The 25,500-nt window shown below is 41.9% G+C and overlaps 1 protein-coding gene across 1 annotated transcript in view; it reads right to left on the reverse strand.

Annotated features, from left to right (window-relative positions):
* LOC143982280 (X-linked retinitis pigmentosa GTPase regulator-like) overlaps positions 1-25,500 on the reverse strand; it is a 184,296-nt gene that overhangs the window by 80,532 nt on the left and 78,264 nt on the right. The window contains exons 8-9 of the mRNA XM_077480863.1: positions 17,586-17,741; positions 15,415-15,539 (exon numbers count right to left, since the gene is read on the reverse strand). Coding sequence (XP_077336989.1) covers positions 15,415-15,539; positions 17,586-17,741 — 281 coding nt within the window. The remainder of the gene's footprint in view (positions 1-15,414; positions 15,540-17,585; positions 17,742-25,500) is intronic.

Genomic DNA, 25,500 nt, shown 5'->3' on the forward strand with positions numbered 1-25,500 from the left:
TGAAAAAATAAAAAAAAACTCACAGATTCCTGCATCTACACAAGCGATGTGGATGCAGGGATCTCCCCCACTGTGCTATTGCTTTCTGACGGTGGAAGTCTTCCTTTTGTCAGAACATACAGATCAGCACTGCAGCGACTGATCAAATGCTGGTTTTACAGCAGGACAGTATGACAGAAGCTGGTCTAACAATTGCCTTTTGCTGAGAGGGCTACACACAGATCGAAATCCAGCAAATCCCTGCTGAACCAGCTTAATTCCAATGCGTGTGTACCCAGCTTCAATTTTAGCTATATGTGGGGCATAGTTAAATAAATTCTATCCTCTACCAAAATAAATCATTTGGACCTGCAGTTGACAGAGAATCTTTTTTTTCATCGTGTCCGCCAGAATTTAGAATAATTTTAACTGCAGCTTTAATTCTTTCTTCTGTTTCTTTCTTTCTTCTCTTTCTGAAATATGTAAATTACTAAGCCTAAATCAATAACTAACTATATTAAAAATGATTATATAATGCAAGGAAAGGTAACATCACCGCTACCTAGAAAACAGATCGGCAACAGCCATCTGGCAAGTCTTCCTCACTCCAAATGCCATTTCTGCTTAGACCATCCAAATCTTTACTTTACTTTATTACTAGAGACTAGAAGCCAAAATGGTCTGGTATTAGGAAACTAGTGTGAGCTTTAGAAGTGCAGAAGGAGGAGAGATTAATTATACTTAAAATATTTAGTCATTTGAGTAGCATTTTTGCAACCTTTCACAATAACCTGAACAAAGTGTGAGTGACATAATTGACCAAGCATGCTAATGACTACATTTGGTCATAAGACTGCCCAGAATACCGAGCTACATTGTTAACATTCTAGTAGCTGTGGATTCAGGTGGACAAACTTCCCAGTTTAGCGTTTCATTGAGCCACAACCAGGCTGGGATTGGGCACTCAAGAGCGACCCAAAGCATTTCTAATCAGGATTAGGAACTGTCATTTCAAAGTACCAGTTCTTTTCAGCTGAGTACAAGAAGACTTGAAAATTACAGTCACATGAATACAAATCTGCAAAGGCCCTAGAGGATACAATGGTGGATGTTACAGTTATGTTATGCAAATTTTTGGGAAAAAATACACTTTAATGATTTTAAGTGAATACAAACACAATATAATACCCAGTTGTTTGGTAAAATAAAGGATTACATTACACTGAGTAAATGGATGCCAAACATGTCTCTTTAAAATTGCACACACCCGTGGAATGGTGACAAACTATGGTACATTAAACCTATAGGTGAAACTATAAAAGCATTTACAGGTTTCCAAATTAGAGTTACAGAGGAGGTCTGGCCCTAGAATTAGTGCCCTTGCTCTGACGTTCACATAATGGTAATGTGATCGCCGTTCACATATGCGTGCATGACTGACGTGTGCATTCATCTTTGCACATTAGCATAGGGGGCAGGGGCACTTTATATATTTTTTTACATTTTATTTACATTTATTTTTTAAACAATGTACCTTTATATTCTTTATCTATTGATATTTCTATCACAAGGTATGAACATCATCCCTTGCGACAGCATGGGTCATGACAGGTTCTCTTTTTGGAGAGATTTGGGGTCTATTAGACCCCAGATATCTCCTCTGGCCTCTACAACATATGATAAAACCTCAGTAAAGGTGGCAAGGGGTGGGGGCAGGTTACCCCTTCCGCCACCTGTAGAAGTCAAGCAGCAGCTGTATAGCCACTCAAATGCAATGCAGGCATTGTCCTAGTATAACCACTTCAACTGGAGGACATAAAAGGACGCCCACCCAGGGTTAAGTGGTTAACTTTATTCAACATTTATAAAAAAAAATTAACTGGAATTTCATTTTCAAGAGAAATTGACCTGGCAGGCAGATTGCAACAGACTAGCCATAAGTGTTGCCTGTGGTCTTCCTGCAGCCACTACCTACTTATTTTGTCTTGTTCTGCACTGTGCCTCTGTGTAGAAGCAGCTATCTTGGTAAAGGCAGGGCTTTGCTTTCTCATGTCAGAGCCTCCAGCAAGGACAACAGTGAGCTGCACAGAGGTGACAGCCTTAGATCTCATTCAGCAGATATATACAGCTATGAGGCTGTAGACACAGGAGTGCCTGGACACAATCACATACTAGCAAACACACTGATTATTTGCAAGGGGAATTTAAAGCAGAACTTCAGTCATTTTTTAAACTTTCCATCGGTTTCCTTTAACATAGCAAATCTTTTTTTTTTTTTTTTTTTTTAATGTAGGTTGACTTTGAAGTAGGGCCATTCGATTAAACAGCGGGTAAGATTTTTTTAGTCCATACTAACCTGTCCAATGAATTGCGCTGAGTGTTACTGTGTGAATTAAAGTCTATATCCTCTCTAATAAGAAGAGTTGAGTAGACAAGATCATTTGGATCTCGACTATTCAAAAGAATGTAGACATACAAGGGCACGCACGCACGCACGCACGCACGCACACACAAACATACTGTATAAGTAGAAATGCAAAAATGTGATGCAGACTTATTTAACAAAACATAATACATCATCTAAGCAGGATCTCTATTCAGTAAACTCTTGCCAGTGAATGTGAAGGCATACAAGACAGCACAATTTTGTCTTATACGTATACCCAGAGTCATCCGATGTATAAAAGAAGAATGACTGTCCACCCGAATGGATAATAAACAGGAAAGGGTTATAGAGACAATGCATACAACATAACCCTAGTCTGTTTACAGAGATCTTAAAAATGTATCCTAACATATGAACTATGACTCAGTACAAGACGGCATACCCTTGAGAGACAGATTGGGAAATTATGTGCACAGATGGATCTACAGCATGGACTTTATCTTTGGATTAGTACCAAAAGCACAATCCAGGGAATGCTTTATATTTAATGTTGTTCTGCTATCTGCTCAAAGCAAAAAGGCAACATGACAAATCATAAAACATATTGGTAAAAACACTTCACACTTGTCAGACAAAATCTTTAGCGAATTTCCTTGCTACAAAATTTAAGCAGATTGTAACAGTGATGGACATTTCCACACTGATATGTCATTAGATTCTGAAATATTATTTGTGACAAATCCCATGACAACGGAGGGTACCAAATTGCAATATGTGCACTCATTTGAAGTGTAATGCCCCGTACACATGATCAGATTTTAAGACAACAAAACAGTGTATTTTGTTCCAAGGTTGTTGGCTCCAACTTGTCTTGCATACACACGGTCACACAAATGTTGGCCAACAATTACGAACGTGGTGATGTACAAGATGTACGATGAGCCGAGAAAAGGAAGTTCAATAGCCAGTGCGGTTCCTTCTGCTTAATGAACTTCTGTGTCGTCAGACTTGTGTACACACGATCGGAAATTTCGACAACAACGTTTTGTTGGTGGAAAATTTGAGAACCTGATAGCCAACATTTGTTGGCGGAAAGTCCGACAACAAATGTTCGATGGAGCATACACATGGTCGGACTTTCAGCCAACAAGCTCACATCCAACATTTGTTTTCGGAAAATCCTGATCGTGTGTACAGGGCATAAGTTCACATACAGAAAAATACTTCATACTTCTTTAAAGTCAGTGAGTCAAAGTACTGATGCTACTGAAGCAGTATAACAGCCAGGCTAGCAGCATTTTCAGAAGCAGAGGTTAGCAATGGTCACCTACATATTTCTATAAGTATAAGCTTCCTTTAAAAATATTAGTTTCATACAATCTACCACAAATACTGTAAATAGAGAACACAGAAAGAATGTGCGGTAAACCCCAGAGTGCATCCAAATAGTTTCTGTAACTGATCGAAATTGTGGAATACTGATGAAATTGTGAACATATGATACTCATTTGGGTTACTAAATATTCATTTTAGTCCACTGGCTTATATATAAATTTACACTTAATGATTACCATCAAGAACTTGGAACAAACTGACCAGTCAGAATACAGTATGTGAAAAGATAAATGCAAAATCTACTAACCACTATCTAAACCAGTGGTTTCCAAACTGTAGCCTGGGGGCTGGATGGAGCCCTTTGTTTTCCTTTATATGGTCATTGGGGCACAATTCCACCAACTGACACCAATGATGGGGCACCATTCCCCCTACTGACACCATCAATGGGGTACTATTTGTCCAATTAAAACCAATTATGGGGCACGGATGCCAGGCAATGTTTCACACCCATTTCCACAGTCCGACCCCCTAAAGCCTAAAAAACAATAAATTGTCCCTTTGCTTAGAAAATTTGGACTATTTTATTTTTTTCCTAATTTCAACTCCTCTGTTAAAACATGATCTGGTCTTTCAGCTGGCACCTAAATGTGAGTTCCTGTACTAGTACTACTACTCTTCCTCTTAATTTCACAGTTGAGAAAGTCTAAAAAAATCTGGAAGTTTAAAAAACAATGAATCAGAAGCTTCTGATAATTTTCTATGTATTTTTACATACAGCTGGTAAAAGCACCTGAATCAGTTTTAACACCATATTGAAAATTTTTACATGTAACAATGCACCATGTGGTAAGGTGGATACAGTGTTACAAGTAGAAACGTGCCACGTCCTAGCCAGTGACATTAGTACAGTGACAGTGTATAGTATGTAGACATGTCACTGGAGAAGTGATCGAGGGGGTGTACATCTCACCTAGGTTGCTACACAGTGTGAGATGGTAAGTCCAGGATGGATCAGTTTCTCAGCAGCAATATGCTGCTGAGTTGTTATTTAATTTTGCCGGGCCTGGGTTTATATGGAATGGCAGGTAGGTTTGGTAGAGGGACCTGTCATTCCACATCCCCCGATCCAGTTCTGGGTTTGGGATCAGGTGAGCTTTGATCCTAATTAGCCTGGGAAGCTAAAGGCTCTGCAGGGTCTGCAGGTGATTGCTCTCAGCCAGGGAAACGAACAGTCTGTGTGTTTGAGGAAGCTGCAAGCACAGCCACTGCTGGAGCTAAAACTCACCCTGCGATATCCAGGTGAAAGACGCTGTGTTTGTAAGTGTCAGATAGGTGAGCAGAACCTGTTAGTAAGCGCCCAGCCGGGCTAGGACTTTTATTTTTGTTGTACTTAGAAAGCACGGTGTTGCTGTATATTTTGTTTGCTGGACTGTTTGTACCACGAATAAACGCCAAGATCTGCTTTATAAATTCCAAGTCTGCTGTGAACTGTGTCCAAACACACCCTACCCCGGGAAGATCCCTTACAATTGGTGGAGAATGCAGGCAGTGAAGTGGGCCCTAGAATCGTTAAAGTATTACTTGCTAGGCAGGAAATTCAAGTTGGTGACAGACCATGCCCCCCTAACATGGATGAAGTTAAACAAGGAGAGAAATGCAAGAGTGACTAGATGGTTTCTCTCCCTACAAAACTTTAATTTCACCGTGGAACACAGGCCAGGGAAATTACAGGCAAATGCTGACGCATTGTCAAGGGTAAGTTGTCTGTGGGGACAAAAGGCTCAGCCCTCCGGTCTGAAAAAAGAGGGGAATGGTCCAGCCCAATTGTGCTAATCCCAAAGCCCAATGGAACTTGGAGGTTCTGTAACGATTTCAGAAAGTTGAATGAGATCTCCAAGTTCGATGCGTATCCTATGCCCAGGGTAGATGAGTTGATTGAGAAGTTGGGTAACGCCAGGTACATAACCACCCTCGATCTCACAAAGGGCTACTGGCAGATTCCACTTTCTGGTGAGGCTAAAGAGAAAACTGCATTCTCCACCCCTGATGGGCTATTCCAGTATGTAGTGATGCCATTCGGGTTACATGGAGCGCCTGCAACTTTCCAGAGGTTGATGGACTTGATTCTGCGACCACATCGTGATTACTCAGCTGCCTACCTCGATGATGTGGTCATTTTTAGCCCTGATTGGGAAAGTCACCTCTGTAAGGTACAGGCCGTGTTGGATGCCATAAGTGATGCGGGGTTGACCATAAATGCCGAGAAGTGTGCTCTAGCCCTAGAAGAGGCCAAATATCTAGGCTACATTATTGGGAGAGGGTTGATTAAGCCACAGCTAAATAAAATTGAGGCAATACAGAATTGGCCTAGACCCCTGACAAAGAAACAGGTTAGAGCTTTCCTGGGTATTACGGGGTATTACCGTAGATTTGTGCCGAACTTTGCCTCAGTTGCTGCTCCACTAACTGACTTGACAAAGGGCGGAAAGACAGCAATGGTCACGTGGACCCCAGAGGCCGAGAAGGCTTTCCAAAGCCTTAAGTCTGCCTTGTGCCAACCACCTGTCTTAGTTACCCCCGATTTCAGGCGAGAATTTCTGGTCCAGACAGATGCCTCTAACACAGGCTTAGGTGCAGTACTCTCACAAGTAGTGAATGGTGAGGAGCATCCAGTGACGTACTTGAGTAGAAAACTAACCCCGGCCGAGAAAAATTATGCCATTGTGGAGCGAGAATGTTTGGCAGTGAAGTGGGCCCTAGAATCGTTAAAGTATTACTTGCTAGGCAGGAAATTCAAGTTGGTGACAGACCATGCCCCCCTAACATGGATGAAGTTAAACAAGGAGAGAAATGCAAGAGTGACTAGATGGTTTCTCTCCCTACAAAACTTTAATTTCACTGTGGAACACAGGCCAGGGAAATTACAGGCAAATGCTGACGCATTGTCAAGGGTAAGTTGTCTGTGGGGACAAAAGGCTCAGCCCTCCGGTCTGAAAAAGAGGGGGGGGATATGTAGACATGTCACTGGAGAAGTGATCGAGGGGGTGTACATCTCACCTAGGTTGCTACACAGTGTGAGATGGTAAGTCCAGGATGGATCAGTTTCTCAGCAGCAATATGCTGCTGAGTTGTTATTTAATTTTGCCGGGCCTGGGTTTATATGGAATGGCAGGTAGGTTTGGTAGAGAGACCTGTCATTCCACATCCCCCGATCCAGTTCTGGGTTTGGGATCAGGTGAGCTTTGATCCTAATTAGCCTGGGAAGCTAAAGGCTCTGCAGGGTCTGCAGGTGATTGCTTTCAGCCAGGGAAACGAACAGTCTGTGTGTTTGAGGAAGCTGCAAGCACAGCCACTGCTGGAGCTAAAACTCACCCTGCGATATCCAGGTGAAAGACGCTGTGTTTGTAAGTGTCAGATAGGTGAGCAGAACCTGTTAGTAAGCGCCCAGCCGGGCTAGGACTTTTATTTTTGTTGTACTTAGAAAGCACGGTGTTGCTGTATATTTTGTTTGCTGGACTGTTTGTACCACGAATAAACGCCAAGATCTGCTTTATAAATTCCAAGTCTGCTGTGAACTGTGTCCAAACACACCCTACCCCGGGAAGATCCCTTACAAGTATTAGAACTAATCACTGCATTAGTGTCACCGGTAATGTCAGGGGCAGTTAGTCAGTTCCCACTCAGCGTCAGTTAGTGTTAGATTTCCCGCTGCATTATCGTAGTCCCATTAAAAGTAGCTGATCAGCGCCATTTGTAGTATTTTTTCATGCAAACCAATCAATATATACTTATTGGGATGTTCTTTCACCAAAGAATACATTTTAGCTTACATTTATTAGGACGTTAGTTTTTGTTTTTTTTATTGAATACACTTTTTAGCAGGAAGTAAAAAATATTGTTGTTTGTTTTTTCAAAATGTTCAGTATTTTTTCTTTATAGAGTAAAAAATACCAATGCTGTTCAAATACCACCAAAAGAAAGCTCTATTTGTGTGAAATAAAATATATAAATTTCGTTTGGGTACAGCATTGAATGATCGCGTAATTACCAGTTAAAGTAGCGCAGTGCTAAATAGGAAAAAATTACCTGGTCGTAAAGGGAGCTGAGGTGGTTAACAAAAGGAGACATTTGGCATTTGGGTTCTTAGAGGAATGAGTTGCGTACCATTTTAAATGGTATGTGCACCTGTAATTTAACCACTTGACCACTGGGCACTTAAACCCCCTTAATAACTAGACCAATTTTCAGCTTTCGGTGCTCTCACATTTTGAATGACAATTACTCAATTATGCAACACTGTACCTATTTGAAATTGTTGCCCTTTTTTTTCCACACAAATAGCGCTTTTTTTGGTGGTATTTAATCACCACTGGGTTTTTTATGCTATAAAAGAAAAAAGACCGAAAAATTCTGTAAAAAAAAAAAGAATTTTTCTTAGTTTCTGTTATAAAGTTTTGCAAATTAGTAATTTTTCTTCATATATTTTGGCCAAAATTTATACCACTACATATCTTTGGTAAAAATAACCCAAATTGGTGTATATTAGTTGGTCTTTGTGAAAGTTATAGAGTCCACAAGCTATGGTGTCAATCTCTCAAAATCGATCACACCTGAAGTAATGACGGCCTATCTCATTTCTTGATATCCTAACAAGCCAGGAAAGTACAAATACCCTCCAAATGACCCCTTTTTGGAAAGTAGACATTCCAAGGTATTTAGTAGGCATGGTGAGTTTTTTGAAGTTGTATTTTTTCCCCACAATTCTTTGCAACATCAAGATTTTCTTTTTTTCACAAAATTGTTATATTAGCAGGTTATGTCTCACACACAGCATATGCATAGCACAAATTACACCCCAAAACACATTCTACTACTTCTCCTGAGTATGGCAATACCACGTTTGAGACTTTTACACAGTGTGGCCACATACAGAGGCCCAACATGCAGGGAGCGCCATCAGGCATTCTTGGAGCATAAATGACACATATAATTTCTTGACTACCTCTTACATGTTTGAAGGCCCCGCAGAACCAGGACAATGGAAACGCCCCAAAAATGACCCCACTTGGAAAGAAAAAAACCCAATGTATAATCTATGAGGCATATCAAGTCTTTTTTTTCTACAAGTTTTTAGAAAATGTGTAAAGAAAATTAAAACGCATTTTTTATTTTATTTTTTAAACATCGTCCATTTACACAATATTTCTAACATGTACATACCAAAAATGACACCCCAAAATAGATTCTCCTACTCCACCTGAGTATGGCGATACCACATGTGAGACTTTTCCACAGCATGGCCACATACAGAGGACCAACATGCAGGGAGCACCATCGGGTGTTCTAGTGACATAAGTTTCAAATCTAATTTGACTATCTATTACACTTTTGTGAGGCACTGTAGTGGCATGGATGAGCATGGATGGGGATGGCTGAGCATGAATGAGTATGGCCGGGTACGGCTGAGTATGGATGTATGGATGGATACGGCTGAGTATGGATGTATGGATGGATGGATGGATACGGCTGAGTATGGCTGGGTATAGATGGGATGGCTGGGTACGGTGAGTATGGCTGGGTATGACTGAGCACGATTGAGAAAGGCTGGCTATGGCTGGGTATGACTGAGTATGATTGAGTATGGCTGGGTCTGGCTGAGTATGGCTGGGTATGGCTAATTATGAATGGGGGTGGAAGGGATGGCTGAGCATGGATGGATGGATGAATGGATTAGTATTGCTGAGGATGGATGAGTATGCTGCGTATGGATGAGGATGGGTGGATGAGCATGGATGGGTGAGCATGGATGAGTATGGATGTTTGAGCATGGATGAGTATGGATGAGTATGGATGGATGAGTATGGATGGATGAGTATGGATGGATGAGTATGGATGGATGAGTATGGATGGGTATGCAGAGTATAGATGGGTATGCAGAGTATGGATGGGTATGCAGAGTATGAATGAATGGATGGATGGATGGATGGATCTGTCACTGAACAGCGCTGTGGGCACTACACATGCATCCCACAGCGCTGCTGCCACCGATCTCTCCGCTCTCCGCTCACACTGGACAGAGAGGAGAGGGAGGAACTGGAAATCACGCCGGTTTGTTTACATGTGATCGCTCCGTCATTTGACAGAGCGATCACGTGGTAAACTGCCATGATCACCATGATCCGTGATGTACCGGGTCCTCTGGACCCGGCGGTCACAGACGTTCTCGGTTGCGCGCCCCAGGGGGCCGTGCGAGAGCGGAATTCTGGGAGGACGTCATAGTACGCCATTCGGCTATGGGCAGGTTGCTAAGTGCTTCAAAACTGAACTTACTTCCCCAGAAAAATGTAATCAGAAGTTTGTAACTTTTCGACACAAAAATCGCTCTTTACATTATTTTACTGCCAAGTACAAATCTAAACTCCTGCTCATACATTGTGCTAAGGATGGGTCTGACCTAATAGAAGAGCTTTTCTTCACCTTGGGACTTGGCAGTGCCCAGAAGTTATTAGTCTGGTCTGCCTCAAACCAAGAAATAATAATTTAAAAATCACAGAGCAGGGAGAGCTCCATCATGGACTGATAAAGTTCTCCTTTAAACTTAAGTACAAGATCTATTTGTATATTAGAGTATCTACATGTAAGGGTGGCCACAAACAAATCAGCCTAAGATCCTTCCGCTAATTCACTGGCCCATACAACTCTTATGCCGTGTACACACGACCGGTTTTCCCGTCGGAATAAACTGAAGGTTTTTCAGACGTAATTCTGCTGAAACTGTCTTGCGTACACACGATCACACCAAAGTCCGACCGTCAAGAAGGCGGTGAGGTACAACATGTATGACGGGACTAGAAAAAGGAAGTTCAATAGCCAGTAGCCAATAGCTTCCGTCTCATACTTGCTTCAGAGCATGTGTCGATTTTGGTATGTTGGAACAGCATACAGACGAGCCGTTTTCCCGATAGGAATTGGTTCCGTCTGAAAAATTTAGAACATGTTCTCTTTCTAGGTCCGTCAGAATTTGAGGCGTAAAAAGTCTGATGGGGCATACACACGATCGGAATATACTATGAAAAGCTCCCGTCTGAATGTCAGAAATTCCGCATGTGTGTACATGCCATTAGGCAACTCTTTCATCTAGTGGTGATATTGATGCTTTTGACCATAGAAAGAATCCATAATCACTCAAAAAGCTAGCCAACTTGTAGAAAATACTCTCTGTGATCTGGCCAATCCTATCTTTATATAAGGGCCTGGTAACACCGGAAACAGGTGTGGGAAACCAACATTCCGTGTGCGTTTTCTGCACTGTGTTGAAACCACACTGCAGTTGTGATCGGCATCTGGTGTCAATTTTATCGACACCCCAAATACAGGAGGCACTGTGCATTTGTCTTCAGCAGATTGCATGGTACAGAAATACCATGCGATCTGGTTGTAGTACGTATCCAAAAGTAGTGCGTGCCATTTCACACTAGAGAGACTTAGGATCCGACTTGTAAGTCCTCAAGTTGCTGGACATAAGAAATGCCATAGAAGTAAATGAAAGCCATCTTAATGTACACTACTGAAGTTGCTCTGACTTCAGAAAAGGTTCCTGTACTACTTCAAGGGGACTTCTAGGCAACTTGTACTCATAGATTTCGATGGAAGTTACATCCAAGTCGGATCTCCATTTATATTGAAGTGACTTTCCAGGAAAAAGAAAACAATTTACCCAGGTACTTCCCACGTTTAGCCAGGCAACCCCCTCCCTCCCACAGAGCTGAATATTCTGTGATTGGCCACAGCCAAAGTTGCCTGTCCTGGAGGCAACTATAAGTCACGTTGTAAGTTGTGCAAAGTCACACTGAAGTTGCCTTGCAAAGTCGTGCTGCAAGTCAGGTTGTCCCTGTGTGAACCGGCACTTAGAAGAGGTAAGATTATACGAAGATACAAATGTATCTCTTTAGTTAGGCTGGCGAGTCACACAAAAAACAGCAGCTTGTGTAAGCACTACAGAGGGTGGCCAGATTTTACTGTCAAATAAACATCTGCCTAACAATGATCAATGCAATGACCACGGTTTGGTAAAAATACATATAATGCCAAGTTCATTTTTGGTGCCATAAATAAAGATAATTCATTCAAAATCAACTTCCTATCCTCCCTCTGCTTACGGCAGGTTTGCTGAACCTTATGAATAGTGATTCGGTAACTGGTCGTAGGCCACAATGAACTATGAGGTTTTTCCACCCCCCCAAACCACAAATGTAAATGAGCCCTTACTGAGCCATAGACTTCTATTACATATTGTGGCTGTGGTGCACTTTCTGAAAGCGGACCAAAACTTCTACATTAAAGTGGTTGTATACATTTTTTTTTTTTACTTTTACCTACAGGAAAGCCTATAATAAGGCTTACCTGTAGGTAAAAAAAATATCTCCTAAACCTGTACGGTTTAGGAGATATTCCCCTCGGTATGCGCCGCTGACTGCAGCGGCGCATGCGCACAAGGGGATTCTCGGCTGAAAGTCCAGCAGTGGCCGACCGGCCGGGATGAAATCTCCCGCGTGCATGCGTGGGAGTGACGATATCGCGGCTTCGGCCACTCACAGCGCCGGAGCCGCAATATCCGGAAGAAACGCAGAGGGAGCATGTCAGCTCCCTCGGCATGGATCAGGCCAGATGTCGGGGCCTCGTTCTAAGGTAAGTATTTCATAATGAGCTAGTATGCGGTGCATACTAGCTCATTATGCCTTTTGCTTTGCAGGTGGTAAAAAAAAAAAAAAAAAAAAAAAACATTAGCGGCTTTAAGGAGTTCTGATGCACTTTCAGAAAGTGCACCAAACCTGCAGATATAATAGCAGTCTATGGCTTAATGCAGCTAACCTGCAGGAAAGCAGCAGGCACACTGCGCTGCACCTGCAGATCAGTGTGAAAGCAGCCTAATAACTTTTTTTTTATAAATGCCAATATAACCATTGCAAAAGTCAGTGTATGTGATGTTTAATGCACTGACCACATTTTCCTCTTCTAGCTTCTGCTGGCATCACTCTCCAGGCTGCAAGAAAGGTCCCAGGCAAAGTGCACTTGGTATCACTCTGCCTGGGACAGGAGCTAGTGCTACAGAGGAAGCATTGGCTTGTGCAGCTGCTGCTCCCTCCACGGCCACCTGTTACCTTCACTCCTAGCGCCGGCAGAATGAACTCTGATGCTCTGGGATGGCGAGTTGGCAACCAGCTGATCGTAATTTGGGCTTGCTGAACAGCCATCACAGAGCATGTGCATGCGATTTCTTGGTTTGAGGTTGTGGGCCACAGGTTATGCACCCTCGGCTTATGGTCATACTCCCTTTGCTCAGGATTTTACTGCTATTGTGACCCTGATTTGTGGATTTAGTTACTTTAGGAAATCAAACCAAACGTTACCTTTAAAAACAAACTTATAGCTGATACCTACCTTACTGGTAACAAAAGAGTACTGCACCTAGTTCTTACAGTGGTTGCACAGATATAAAATAATTTGACTAAGAAAAATAACACAGAGCTCCAGTTCATAATCTTCTCAAGCTAGGCGATGCAGGGATCACTCATCAGCTACTTAAAAAAAAAAAGTTTTGATGGGATTAGGGCCGGCCCAAGACATTGTGCTGCCTGGGCCCAAGTATTAAATTCTGCCCCCGCCCCCCCAAAAGAAAGAAAAAAACTCCCGCCCCCAATTGATTATTTTATATAATGATAACTAAAATTACATTCAGAAGATCTGATTAAAAATGCCATAAATCGATTCCCTATTTTGTAGACGTTATAACTTTTACGCAAACCAATCAATATACGCTTGTTGCAATTTTTTAACCAAAAATATGCAGCAGAATACACATTGACCTAAACTGATGAAGACTTTTTTTTATAGCCAATAGCTATAGGAGGGGTTTCCACCATCCCTGCCAAGTTTCATTGTTTTACGGTATGTCTTATTTTTTGTTTGATGTGTATTATATGTGAAGTTGCATATCAGAGACTGGTATTGTCGGAATAATGAAGCCTATTGAGATTTCCATACATTAAAGGATTCCACCATTATTGTTAAGTTATTGATCAGTAAGTTACTGCTGCACTTTTGTTTCTTTTCTTTTTTTGTGGTTTGGGAACACATAACAGTGCTTAGTTTCAGGCCTTTTACTGACACTTTATTTTACCTCCAGTAATTTATTGTAAATAGTAGTGTGGTGATTACATATTATACTAAAGATCGGCATGTGGAATTAATAAACATCAACAGATATCAGTTGTGCCCCACCAGGCCGGCCCCCCATGGACAATGTGCCTGGCTGCTGTGTTCACTGCCCCATCCCTGCACTGATTGGCAGCACTGACAGGCAGCAATGATTGGCACTAATAGAAAGCACTGATTGGCAGCACTGATGGGCCCTGATTGGCACGGATAGGTGGCATTAATTGGCAGCACTAATGGCACTGACAGTTAGCACTGATAGGTGGCACTCGTGGGCATTGATTGGCAGCACTCATGGGCACTGATTGGAAGCACTGGCACTGATAGGGGGCATTAATTGGCCCTGACAGGTGGCACCAATTGGAAACACTGGCAGTGACAGGCGGCACTGATTGACACTGAAAGGTGGTACTGACAGGTGGGACTGATTGGCATTAGCCACCGATAGAGGAGAGGGAGATTCCCACTAAGGCTGATATTGAGCTTTGTGAAACTGTGTGTGACACTGTCATGTAATGTAACTTCATGCAGAGAGAGACCAGCTGTCAAAATATATTGTTGTCGTGGGGTTGCATTCAATGAGTGTGCAGCCCCTGCTGCCTGTGAGACAGTTTCACACTGAGCAGATTGTTCTGCTTGTAAGATCCGCTGAGTGTGTGACACTGTCATGTAATGTAACTGAATGCAGAGAGCCCAGCTGTCATAATTGAACGTTGATGTTGGGGGTGGGCAGGACCCAGCAGCTATCAAACACCAGCCAACGAGATGGAATCTGGACGGGCCGCTACGTGTATGTGACCCCGCCCCCTTATTGGCTGGTGTTTGATAGCTGCTGCGTTCTGCCCATCCCAGACATCACCGTTGAATTTTGACAGCTGGTCTCTCTCTGATGTCAACAGTGGGTGGGATCCGGGATGGGCGAGATCCAGCAGCTATCAAACACCAGCCAATGATTGAGCTGCTTAAGAAAGGGGGCAGGCCACATACATGTAGCGGCCCACCCAGATCCCAACCCATTGGCTGGTGTTTGATAGCTGCTCGGTCCCGTCCATCCGCCATCAACGCTCAATTTTGACAGCTGGGCTTTCTCTGCATTCAGTTACATTACATGACAGTACCACACACTCAGTGGATCTTACAAGCAGAATGATCTGCTCAATGTGAAACTGTCTCACAGGCAGCAGGGGCTGCACACTCATTGAATGCAACATGTCACAGTAGTCCCACAGGCCGCCCCTCCTAAAATGCTGCCTGATACCATGGGCCCACTGGGTTCAATGGTAGGGCCGGCCCTGGATGGGCTGCATTTTATGATAATAGAAAATATAATGAGGCAATGTGCATTCTTGCCACTACTAGCTAGAATGATTTTATTACCATGTTAACCATCTGCTTCAGATGCGATTCACTATATTTTCTTTTTCAGCTTAATGCTAATTAAACACAAAGCAAAACTTAGCCCAAAAAAAAGAGAAGCATAAAGGTTTTGTTTATACCGACTGGACGGTGAACTTCAGAAAATTCCTACACAATGTAGGTGAAAACTGATTAGTGAAATTCTCTTCTCCTAATCCAAGCTTGCCATATCGTCCATCACCAAAAGAATAAAGAAGGCTCTTATCTGAAACAGAAAAAAATATTAGATAAATATGAAATATGAGGAGAAATCAGCAGACCAAGCAACTGTGTGATGATCAAGCATTTTCCACGCATTATGTTAACATAGCCTTTGTAAGTTTTAACTGTATTAGCCAGGGCACATACACCATTAAACAAAAAAAAAGAACAAACAATTTTCAGCTTAATATGTTTTCTTTTTGAAAGGGACACTATAAAGGTTTTGGTTTAATCTTGTTTTAAGTTTTGTAGTTCTTTACCTGATGTTTTCCATCTGCAATTTCTTTCCTACTTATATACAAAACCTTTGTTTGACAAACACTTACCGCTGTGTGCATTAATGAAGTAGAATTCACAAAGAACTTACTAATCAGAGGACACAGCAGAAACTATTCCCTTTCAGACTGTGTTTTCAATTGAAGCTTTGAAGAGAATGGTGTGGAAAAAGCAAGATGCAAGAAAATGGAGGTAGAAGAGTTCATGCTAGTTCAGATCAGGTGAGTGTGCAAGTTTTAGTTGTGCTAATGCAGCCTTTCTCAACCTTTTTAACACAGAGGAACCTATTGAAATAGTTCTCCAGTCTCAGGGAACCTCTGCTAAAAATTAGAAATCTACAACTCATGATACATTAGTGTGATGGTCAGTGGGAAGAATGGTCCTTACACTTGCGGTCATTGGGAAGAATTACCTCCTTACAGATCGCTAAAAAGATCAATGGTGTGAGTGGGAACTTATCTGAGAGGCAGAAATTGGCCAATGCTGAAGGAACTCCTAGCAACCTCTGGAGGAACCCTAGGGTTCCACAGAACCCTGGTTGAGAATCACTGTGCTAATGAAATAAAAAGGAAGCCTGGAAAACATGTCAAAATGAGTCCACAGATCCACCTGCTAGCTGAGTATCAGAATAATTCATAGGTTAGCTGCCTAAAAAGACGAAAAAGTATTTGATCCCCTGCTGATTTTGTACGTTTGACCATCGACAAAGAAATGATCAGTCTATCATTTTAATGGTAGGTTTATTTTAACAGTGAGAGACAGAATAATGACAAAAATATCCAGAAAAATGCATTTAAAAAAAGTTATAAATTAATTTGCATGTTAATGAGTGAAATAAGTATTTTATCCCCTATCAATTAGCAAGATTTCTGGCTCCCAGGTGTCTTCTATACAGATAGTGAGCTGAGATTGGGAGCACTCTCTTAAAGGGAGTGCTCCTAATCTCTGCTTGTTACCTCTATAAAAGACATCTGTCCACAGAAGCAATCAGTCAATCAGATTCCTTTCTCTCCACCATGGCCAAGACCAAAGAGCTGTCCAAGGATGTCAGAGACAAGATTGTAGACCTACACAAGGCTGGGATGTGCCTCAAGACCATCGCCAAGCAACAGTTGGTGCGATTATTTGCAAATGAAAGAAACACAAAATAACTGTAGCATCTCAGAAGCATATGTCTTACAAAGTTTATTTACCTTAACGCAGAGAATGCATTAAGGTAAAAAAAAAAACAAAAAAAAAAAACAAAAAAAATAAAAAAACTCAAGCATTTAGAACCACTTTAAAAAGAATCAACTTATAGTATGAAGAAAAATCTCTTCTGTATTTTACAGTCCAAATTTGGGAATTAAAAATAAAATAAAAATCACCCTTGCACCCGCCCCCCCCCCCCCCAGCAAAAGTTAAATGCTTTGTAATGTACCTCATTCCTCATTCCAACAGGGTCCCTCAGGCACTGTGGCCGGTCCCCAACAGGCTGCCCTGTGAGCTGCAACTGGCTTCAGTCGCAAATCTGCCTCTTTACAAGTACAAGGTTAATGTCCCTGTATTGTACATAATAGTGCTGAGGCACCAGAGCCAGCTAGAGTGGGGGTGTATATAAAATATTGCTTGACTCTGCATAGCAATTACAGTTTTAACAAATTACTACCTTATTTAGCACAGAAACACAAATGTAACACCAAGTGATAGCTAGTGTTCTATAATACAACACAAGAACAGTATCTGCATCACAAAGCAGTTTTGTTTTGTGAAATACATATTATGGCTTACCCACCTGTAATTACTGCAGTGTGGTTTTCCCCGCAAGCAACAAATCGAACTCTATGTGGCTTCAAAGCCTCCACTACTTTGGGTGTAGGCGTTTCAAAAATAAAAGTGCCATGTCCTAGTTGTCCAAACTGACCAAGACCAAATGTATAGACTTCTGTGTCTGAAAAAGGGAAAAGAAAACCATCAATAGAGCTAGTCACAAAAAAAGAAAAAAAAAAAGAAAAAGAGTATGTACATGCAGTGTGCGTGTGCATACACACGCACACTGCATACACAACAGTATACACCAGTGGTTATATTTTTAAACACTGCTGCTAATTCAGATCTAGGTGTTACATGCTAGCTTCCTATACATTTTTTATTATTATATTCATGCGACTTTATTTTGAACTACTTTCTCCATGATTCCAAATTTTGCCTACATGCTGTGGCTATTATGAAGCCAAATGCTTTGGCATACCTCCTAGTTAATGCACAAAAACAAACAAATTTGGGGAGTCCAAGTGCAAGGCGGTGGACACTTTATTGCCTGGAAGGATGGGGCCAAGATACACTAACTATACTAATGAGAAAGGTTACAATCTGAATCTCCCAGAGTACAAACTAAAAGGTGATTCAGCTTAATGGATAATTAACGATTAGCAGCGACTGGATTTAAAAAAAAAAAAAAAAAAAGACTGCTTTGTTTTAAAAATCAAGTTTGTATTGAGCATAGCACAAAGGTTAAATCAGCAATATAAATGCTACATTTAATTTCCAAATAAACTTAAAGGGTAAATCCACCTTTTGCAAAAAATAATAATAAATGCACATATATTTGCAGAAAAAAAACAACGTGCATTAATTTTCCTTTTCGTAAATGAGCCCACAAAGCGTTGCAACTGCTGGTGCATTGCAATGCCAGGCTCCTGCAGACTCTTCCTTTTGATTCATGTATGTACCGAGTTACGGGACTTTCAGATAGAAAGCTGGAGGAAGTATCAATGGACTAAGACTGTGGTAATTATTGCATTTGTTTTCCACACAGGGATCTCCAAACTACGGCCCTCCAGCGGTTGCAGAGCTACAAGTCTCATGAGGCAAAACTTTGACATTCACAAACATGACTAGGCATAATTGGAATTGTAGATCCTGAACAACTGGAGGGCCATAGTCTGGAGACCCCTGCGGACTAGAGCTACAACCTCTTCTGGTGCGGTGAAAGACAGTACTTGTAGTTTATACATTCACAGATGTGACAGCTGCTGTGGAGAAGAACCACCCCCACACACTTCAGAGGGGGTGTTTTACGGATGGAGGGGGGGTCAGTTTGGCACCATGTTACACCCTAAATATAAATGCAACATACAACATGATCTAAAAGGTGGAGTTCGCTTTTTAAGATTTTGACATTGCCCAATTTTAATCTGTTGCTAAATATAAACCAAAATGGTGGCCGTTTAAATCATCACTAACTGACCATCCAGGCTCCCGTCGAGCTCCATGATGAGCATGCAAATTATGCTAAATCTCAACATCAGTATACTTGTTCCTCCACAGAAGCCTGGATGGTCATTTAGTAATGATATAAGTGACCACCATTTTGGCTGACTTTAGCAACAGAGTTTAAAGCTGTCTGGCTGGGGTGAGAGATAACCTTGTTCGGGACCAGAAGATGGTGATGTGAGTAGTTCAACTTGGACATTTTATATGTATTTGTATTGTTTAATTATTTTCAATGAATTGATTTGATACTTTGTGTTTTCAGAGAGTGGCTTCCCTGATGAAGATAGTTTATGCATTAATCGAAACGCGTAGGGAAACCACTCTTTGTCGCTTTATACCTGTATAAATCGCATATCATACTGTGCTAACATTTTTGTATAAAATGTATTATTGTATTTTTTTTATAATTATTTTGTATTAATAAATATTTTTGTATACAACGTTTTATGACATTGCCTTTAAAATCCCACCTTTTGAGGTACTCCAATATTTTGCAGAGTTTTTTTTTTTTTTTACTTTATATCTTTATTAAAGCATTTCACATTATACAATTCATCATTAATTTACTCACATCCACATTGTCCGCCCACTCCTCCCATCTCTACTTTGTATAAAATAATAAAAGGAGAAAATTACAATTTTTCTATAAGATTAGTAGGTGGGGAGTCATATATAACAAGTCATATACAACACTTCTTCCCAATACTCATATTCCACCATACAACAGAAACTCGCTTCCTCTCCTTTCATCCACCTTCCACTCAGCACCTGCCTTTCCTTGGGTCACCATTCATCTTTTGTCTATTTTTCTATCCTTGCCCTCTTCCTACTTTGGCATCTCTTAACTAGTTTAAAATTATTCTTTTTTTTCTCCCCACACCAGCTTCCAAATCTTATCAAATTACCTTGTCTAATGTATACCATACCTTGTTCCCACTCTCCGCTTGATGGGGGTGTAGGAGATTGCCATCTTTGCCCAATGAGTCTCCTTGCCTGAAATAAACATCTCAGGACTGCGAGCTGAGTGTTACCTGGATTACCTTCACCCTTCATCCAGCCCAACATGCATATCATAACTTCAATTTCTATGGAGACTTCGAATACCTGTTCTATAATTCCCGCTATCTCTCTCCAGTAGCGGAATAACTTCGGGCATCTCAAAAAAATGTGGATCAAATCTCCCTCTGCTCTTCCGCACCTGGGGCAAATAGCGTCTAATCTTCGGCCGGACAAAGCAACAGAGTTACGTTAGGTACACTGTGTCAAAAGCTTAGTTTATGTGGAAACTGCCTGTCTCTCTCTAATCCAATGAGGACTGAGAGAGCATCCACTCTAGTGCACATCGCTGGATCAAGATCAGGCTCAGGTAAGAATTACGGGGGCTGGGGGGTGCTGCATGCAGAAGGTTTTTTTTACCTTCATGCTTACAATGCAGAACTAGCGGCGGGGGTTTCACAACAATCTGGTGGCTGCAGTCACCGGGATCTTGTGTGAAATGGATGGGCAGACCTCTGCCTCTTAGGGGAGAGCATTCGGGCAGCTCCGTTGATGCCCGACTGCTCTCCCACACCCCCGGTCCCATCGTCCTGCCATGCTTACCAGGCCCTGTTTGCCCATCGGCAGGCTCGGAATCTTCATGGCGGGTGCTGGTGGGTAGAGGAGAAGGATAAGAGTAGACACACGTCCGCTCTACTTCCCTTCTTCTTGTGATCCAGAAAGTGATGTCTCTGACCTCACTTCTGGGTCAAGCTCAGTGTCCCTGGCTAGCTTTGCCAGGGCTAGTCCCCCCACCCAAAAAAAAATTTTTGGAGGCGCCCCCCACATATACACATGCACAAACATAAATGCATGTGTCGGGGTACCTTCGCATGAAAACGTTGATTGCAATACACGTTACATATCCCTGCGCACGCCGGAGTGAGAGCAATAATTGTAACACCAGACCTCCCCTGTAACACTAAACTGATACTTATAGGGGGCCTTTGAAGCATCACCTATAGTAAATACAGGGTAATGAAGTTCGTCTCCATTTCACGGGCGTGCATAAATTTAAGGTTTGGCATGTTGGGTATCTATTTACTCAGTCTTAATCGCGTCTTATATTTTACCCTAAATTTGGGTCATTTATAGTGTTGGTTTGCCCTAAAATTTACATTATGTGTGTTTTTTACTGAAATTTTCATTTCCTAGACCTTTGCGGTAATATCGTCTGACATAAAAAATTGCCACTACCACTATTTTATTCCCTGGGGTGTCTGCATTCAGAAAATATAGAATAATGTGTGTGGGTTTTGTGCAATCTTCAGGCCTAAAATAATTTTTTTTTAAACATGTGTGCAAAATAAAAAATAAAAAAAAACGGCGCTGGCAGCGAAAGGGTTAAGCAAGTATTACCAAAGGATGAATACATTGAAAGTCAAGGAGCAGATATAAATATAACCAGCTGAAAAAAATAGTATATTTAAACATATTTCAAACATTAAAGGGGGCCTGCATTCTTCTCGATACACCATATATTTGTGAAGATGAGAGAGAAGCTTAATGTAAATATAAGTAACTTCTAGTATATTAATCCTCGCTTCTGTGTTAATTTTGTGAATATGTCTATGGGAGCAGCCACGCTGGCTGATAATATATAGGTGGACTCTGTTTTCTGCTATGTAATGGTGTATTTCAAATCTCTCACACTACAATTACCAGGTCGGATTAAAAACAGATTGAGGCTATCTGTAAAAAGATAACACATCTACAAAAGTCCCTGTAGCAAGAGAACATGTGATTTATGCTGTATCCTTTTTTATTCATGGCATCAAAGTGGTTAGAGCTTTTTTCTTCTGTAGCATTTGAGGTTTGTGATTTGTTAAAATACATTTATGTTTTTTTTTTTATATGTTACACTACACTGAAGTTCCAACCTTTGCTACATAAAAGTGGAAAAAAAAAAATCAAACCTGAAAAAGAGTGAAAGCTCCCCCATGTGGACATCTGGTGACATATACACTTGCTATATAGCTTTCCACTTAAGATTCCAGCTCTGTTCTATGATTTCTTTTATCTGTAAAACTTCCCACTGCCATAATTGGCAATTATTTTAGTAACAGTGATTAAAGGATAATTTCACTTATGAAAAAAATAAAAATAAATGCACATTTTTTTGCAGGAAAAAAAATTAGCATTTACTATTTTTTTTGTAGAAGCCAGGAAAGCATTGAACCAATGATCAGCAGATTGTGGGTGCCATGCAGGTCTCTTGCAGGCTGTCAGTGTAAACGGTCTGCCTGGTACATGGTACGGGCAGGCAGTTTCACACTGACAGGAAGAATCAACGGACTACCAGTCTAGAGTGCTCAACAGCTGGAAAGGCTGTCGGTAATTGTAGTTTTCACATTTACGGAACTCTGAATGAATGACGCAGGCAGTGTCCTGCACAGACATGTTTTTTTTTTTTTCCAAAATTGTGACAGTGAGTGGGAAGGGAAGATCCCCTGCTTGCTGTCACAATGGGGGGTGCGGGGTCGGTACTACATTAACATGTAAAGCCCTGTACACACGTTCGGACAACCAGACTACAAAATCCGTCTGATTTTTTTTCGACTGATTTTGGCCCAAACTTGTCTTGCATACACACGGTCGCACAAAGTTGTAGGAAAATCCGATCGTTCAGAATGCGGTGACATAGAACACGTACGACAGGACTATAAAGAGGTCAGTAGCCAATAGCTTTCATCTGGTAATTTATTCTGAGCATGTGTGGCACTTTGTCTGTTGGAATTATCTACACACGGAATTTAAACGATTGGATTGTGTTGTCGGAAAAATTTAAATCCTGCTCTCAAACTTTGTGTGACAACCAGATCCGATTGCACATTTTCCGTTGGAAAGTCCGACCGTGTGTACAGGGCAGTACACCCTAAATATGGGTGTAACATATTATGAAAGGTGAAATTATCCTTTAAAGAGGAATGTGTAGTGTTTTCAATGTTTTATTTAGCTGTACATGTAAAGGAGATCAGTTTGAGGTCAATAATCTTAATCAGTATGTATTAAAGTGATTGTAAAGTCTTTTTTTTCTCTATAAAAATAATAAACATGTTATACTTGCCTGCTCTGTGCTGTGGTTTTGCACAGAGACGCCCAGACCCTCCTCGGCTCTCCTGGTCCCTCCATCTTGTCGAGTACCCCCACAGCAAGCAGCTTTCTATGGGGGCACCCGAGCCAAGCTGCAGCTCCATGTGTTCATTCAGACACGGAGCAGCCTTGGTTCGGCCCCGCCCCTCTCACGACTCATTGGCTAACTGACTGATTGACAGCAGCGGGAGCCAAAGGCGCCCACTGCTGTGTCTCAATAAATCCAATTAGGAGGGAGTGTCCCGGACGGCCGAGGCAATTGTGGACATCACTGGATAGAGAGGGGGCTCAGGTAAGTTTTAAGGGGTGCTGGGGCGGCTGCTGCACACAGAAGGCTTTTTATCTTAATGCATAGAATGCATTAAGATAAAAAACCTTCTGCCTTTACAAACACTTAAGGCCACATTTACACTTGCTTCGGCTTCAACACACATTAACAGCTAGTTTACACTTCAAAAAAAGGCTTTGGACAGGTTTTGTTAAAGCTCTCTGAACGCTAGTCAAAGCGCCTGTCACTAAATAAAATGGTTAGTTTACAGTCCTGTACACCTGCTTTTGCTTTGCTTAAAACAAATTATACCCCATGAAGCTTTAGTGGTGCTTTAAAGCGTCTTCAAAGCCCCCATAGAAGTCTATGGCAAAGCTCGATCCCAAAGCAAAAGTAAGGTGTAAACAGGACTGTAAGCTAACCATTTTATTGAGTGACAGGGGCTTTGACTGGCATTCAGAGAGCTTTAACAAAGCGTGTCTGAAGCCATGTTTCGAAGCAAGTGTAAACTAGCCCTTAACTACTTGCTGCCCGTGCTATAGCCAAAAGATGGCTACAGTGCGGGCCTTAATTTCCGGGAGGGACTCCATGGACGTCCTCCCGAGCAAGCGCTGTCCCTGCGGGTGGCGCGCTCTGTGATCACCGACTCTATGTGACTCGGCTGATCACAGATCCAAGTAAGGGGTCGATCCCAGCCCCTTATCACGTGATCAGCTGTCAACCAATGACGGCAGATCATGTGATGTAAACAGAAGCTCGATAATCAGTATTTTTTTCCCCTCAAGCTGTCAGTACGAGGGGAAAAAAAAAAGCTGATCACCAGCTTCTGTCAGAGGGACATCGGTCCCTCACACAAAAAGCCGCGGCTGCATTTTCTGTGCCCACCAGTGTCAGCTGACATTGCCCGCTGTGCCACCTACCAGTGACACCTATCAGTACCTACCAATGCCCAGAATGCCACCCATCAGTGCCACAGTGCCACCCATCAATGCTGCCCATCAGTGTCACCTACCAGTGCCCATCAGTGCCACCCATCAGTGATCAGTGCCCATTAGTGCTGCCTTATCAGTGCTCATTAATGCCGCCCATCAGTGCCTATCAGAGCAGCCCATCAGTGCCCCCTCGACGCACATCAGTGAAGGAGAAAAAGTACCCGTTTTCAAAATTTTGCTATGAAACGGTTTTGTTTTTTCCCCTCAAAATTTTCGGTCCTTTTTGTTTTATTTAGCAAAAAAATAAAAATCCAGTAGCAATTAATTTCGACCAAAAGACAGCTCTATCTGTGAAAAAAATTATAAAAATTTCAATTGGGTACACTGTAGCATGACCGCACAATTGTCATTCAAAGATTGACAGCGCTAAAAGCTAAAAATTGGTCTGTGCAGAAAAGGGGTTAAGTGCCCAGGAAGCAGGTGGTTAATGTTCTAAAAACCTTGTGTACAGTTTGTGATGTACATGGAAGCAACCATATTTCCCCAATACATACGTGGCATCTAAAGGCTGCTTTAAAGTACTATACAACAGTTGTACTTTACTGCTGCCATTCTCAATAAAAGTCAAGCAATTTATCAAAATTAGAGCGGTCAGAATCTGAAGCACCTGTGCATGGGAAACGGTGTCGGAATTAAACTCTGTGGAGGTCCCCAGGTAGTTGAAACCTTGGGGCCCTCCTGCAGGTTCCTCATGTGCACACGTTCTAGTGGGATAACATCAAACTAAGTAGTGTGCACACCAGCTGCTAGAAGGAGATGACGATCACTAATGTACATTACACATACATAGGTTGCACCAAAATGGTTTACAAACTGACAGCTGAAAGAAGATGAGCTTTTAAGAGACAAACTGTAGAATGAACCTGTCTATGGTTCATGTACTTTAACCAAATGCCGACCGGGCCATAGCCGAAAGACGGCTACAGCGTGGTCGGCCTATTCTGGGACGGGGTCCATGGATGTCTTCCCAGAATCTTGCTCCCGTGCACCCCAGGGGAGCGCACCCGTGAACATCCGTGACCACCGGGTCCAGAGGATCCGGCGCA

Source organism: Lithobates pipiens, unplaced genomic scaffold (assembly GCF_037356315.1).
Source record: "Lithobates pipiens isolate NorthernLeopardFrog02 unplaced genomic scaffold, aLitPip1_a1.2 Scaffold_16, whole genome shotgun sequence".
NCBI classification, from domain to species: domain Eukaryota; kingdom Metazoa; phylum Chordata; class Amphibia; order Anura; family Ranidae; genus Lithobates; species Lithobates pipiens.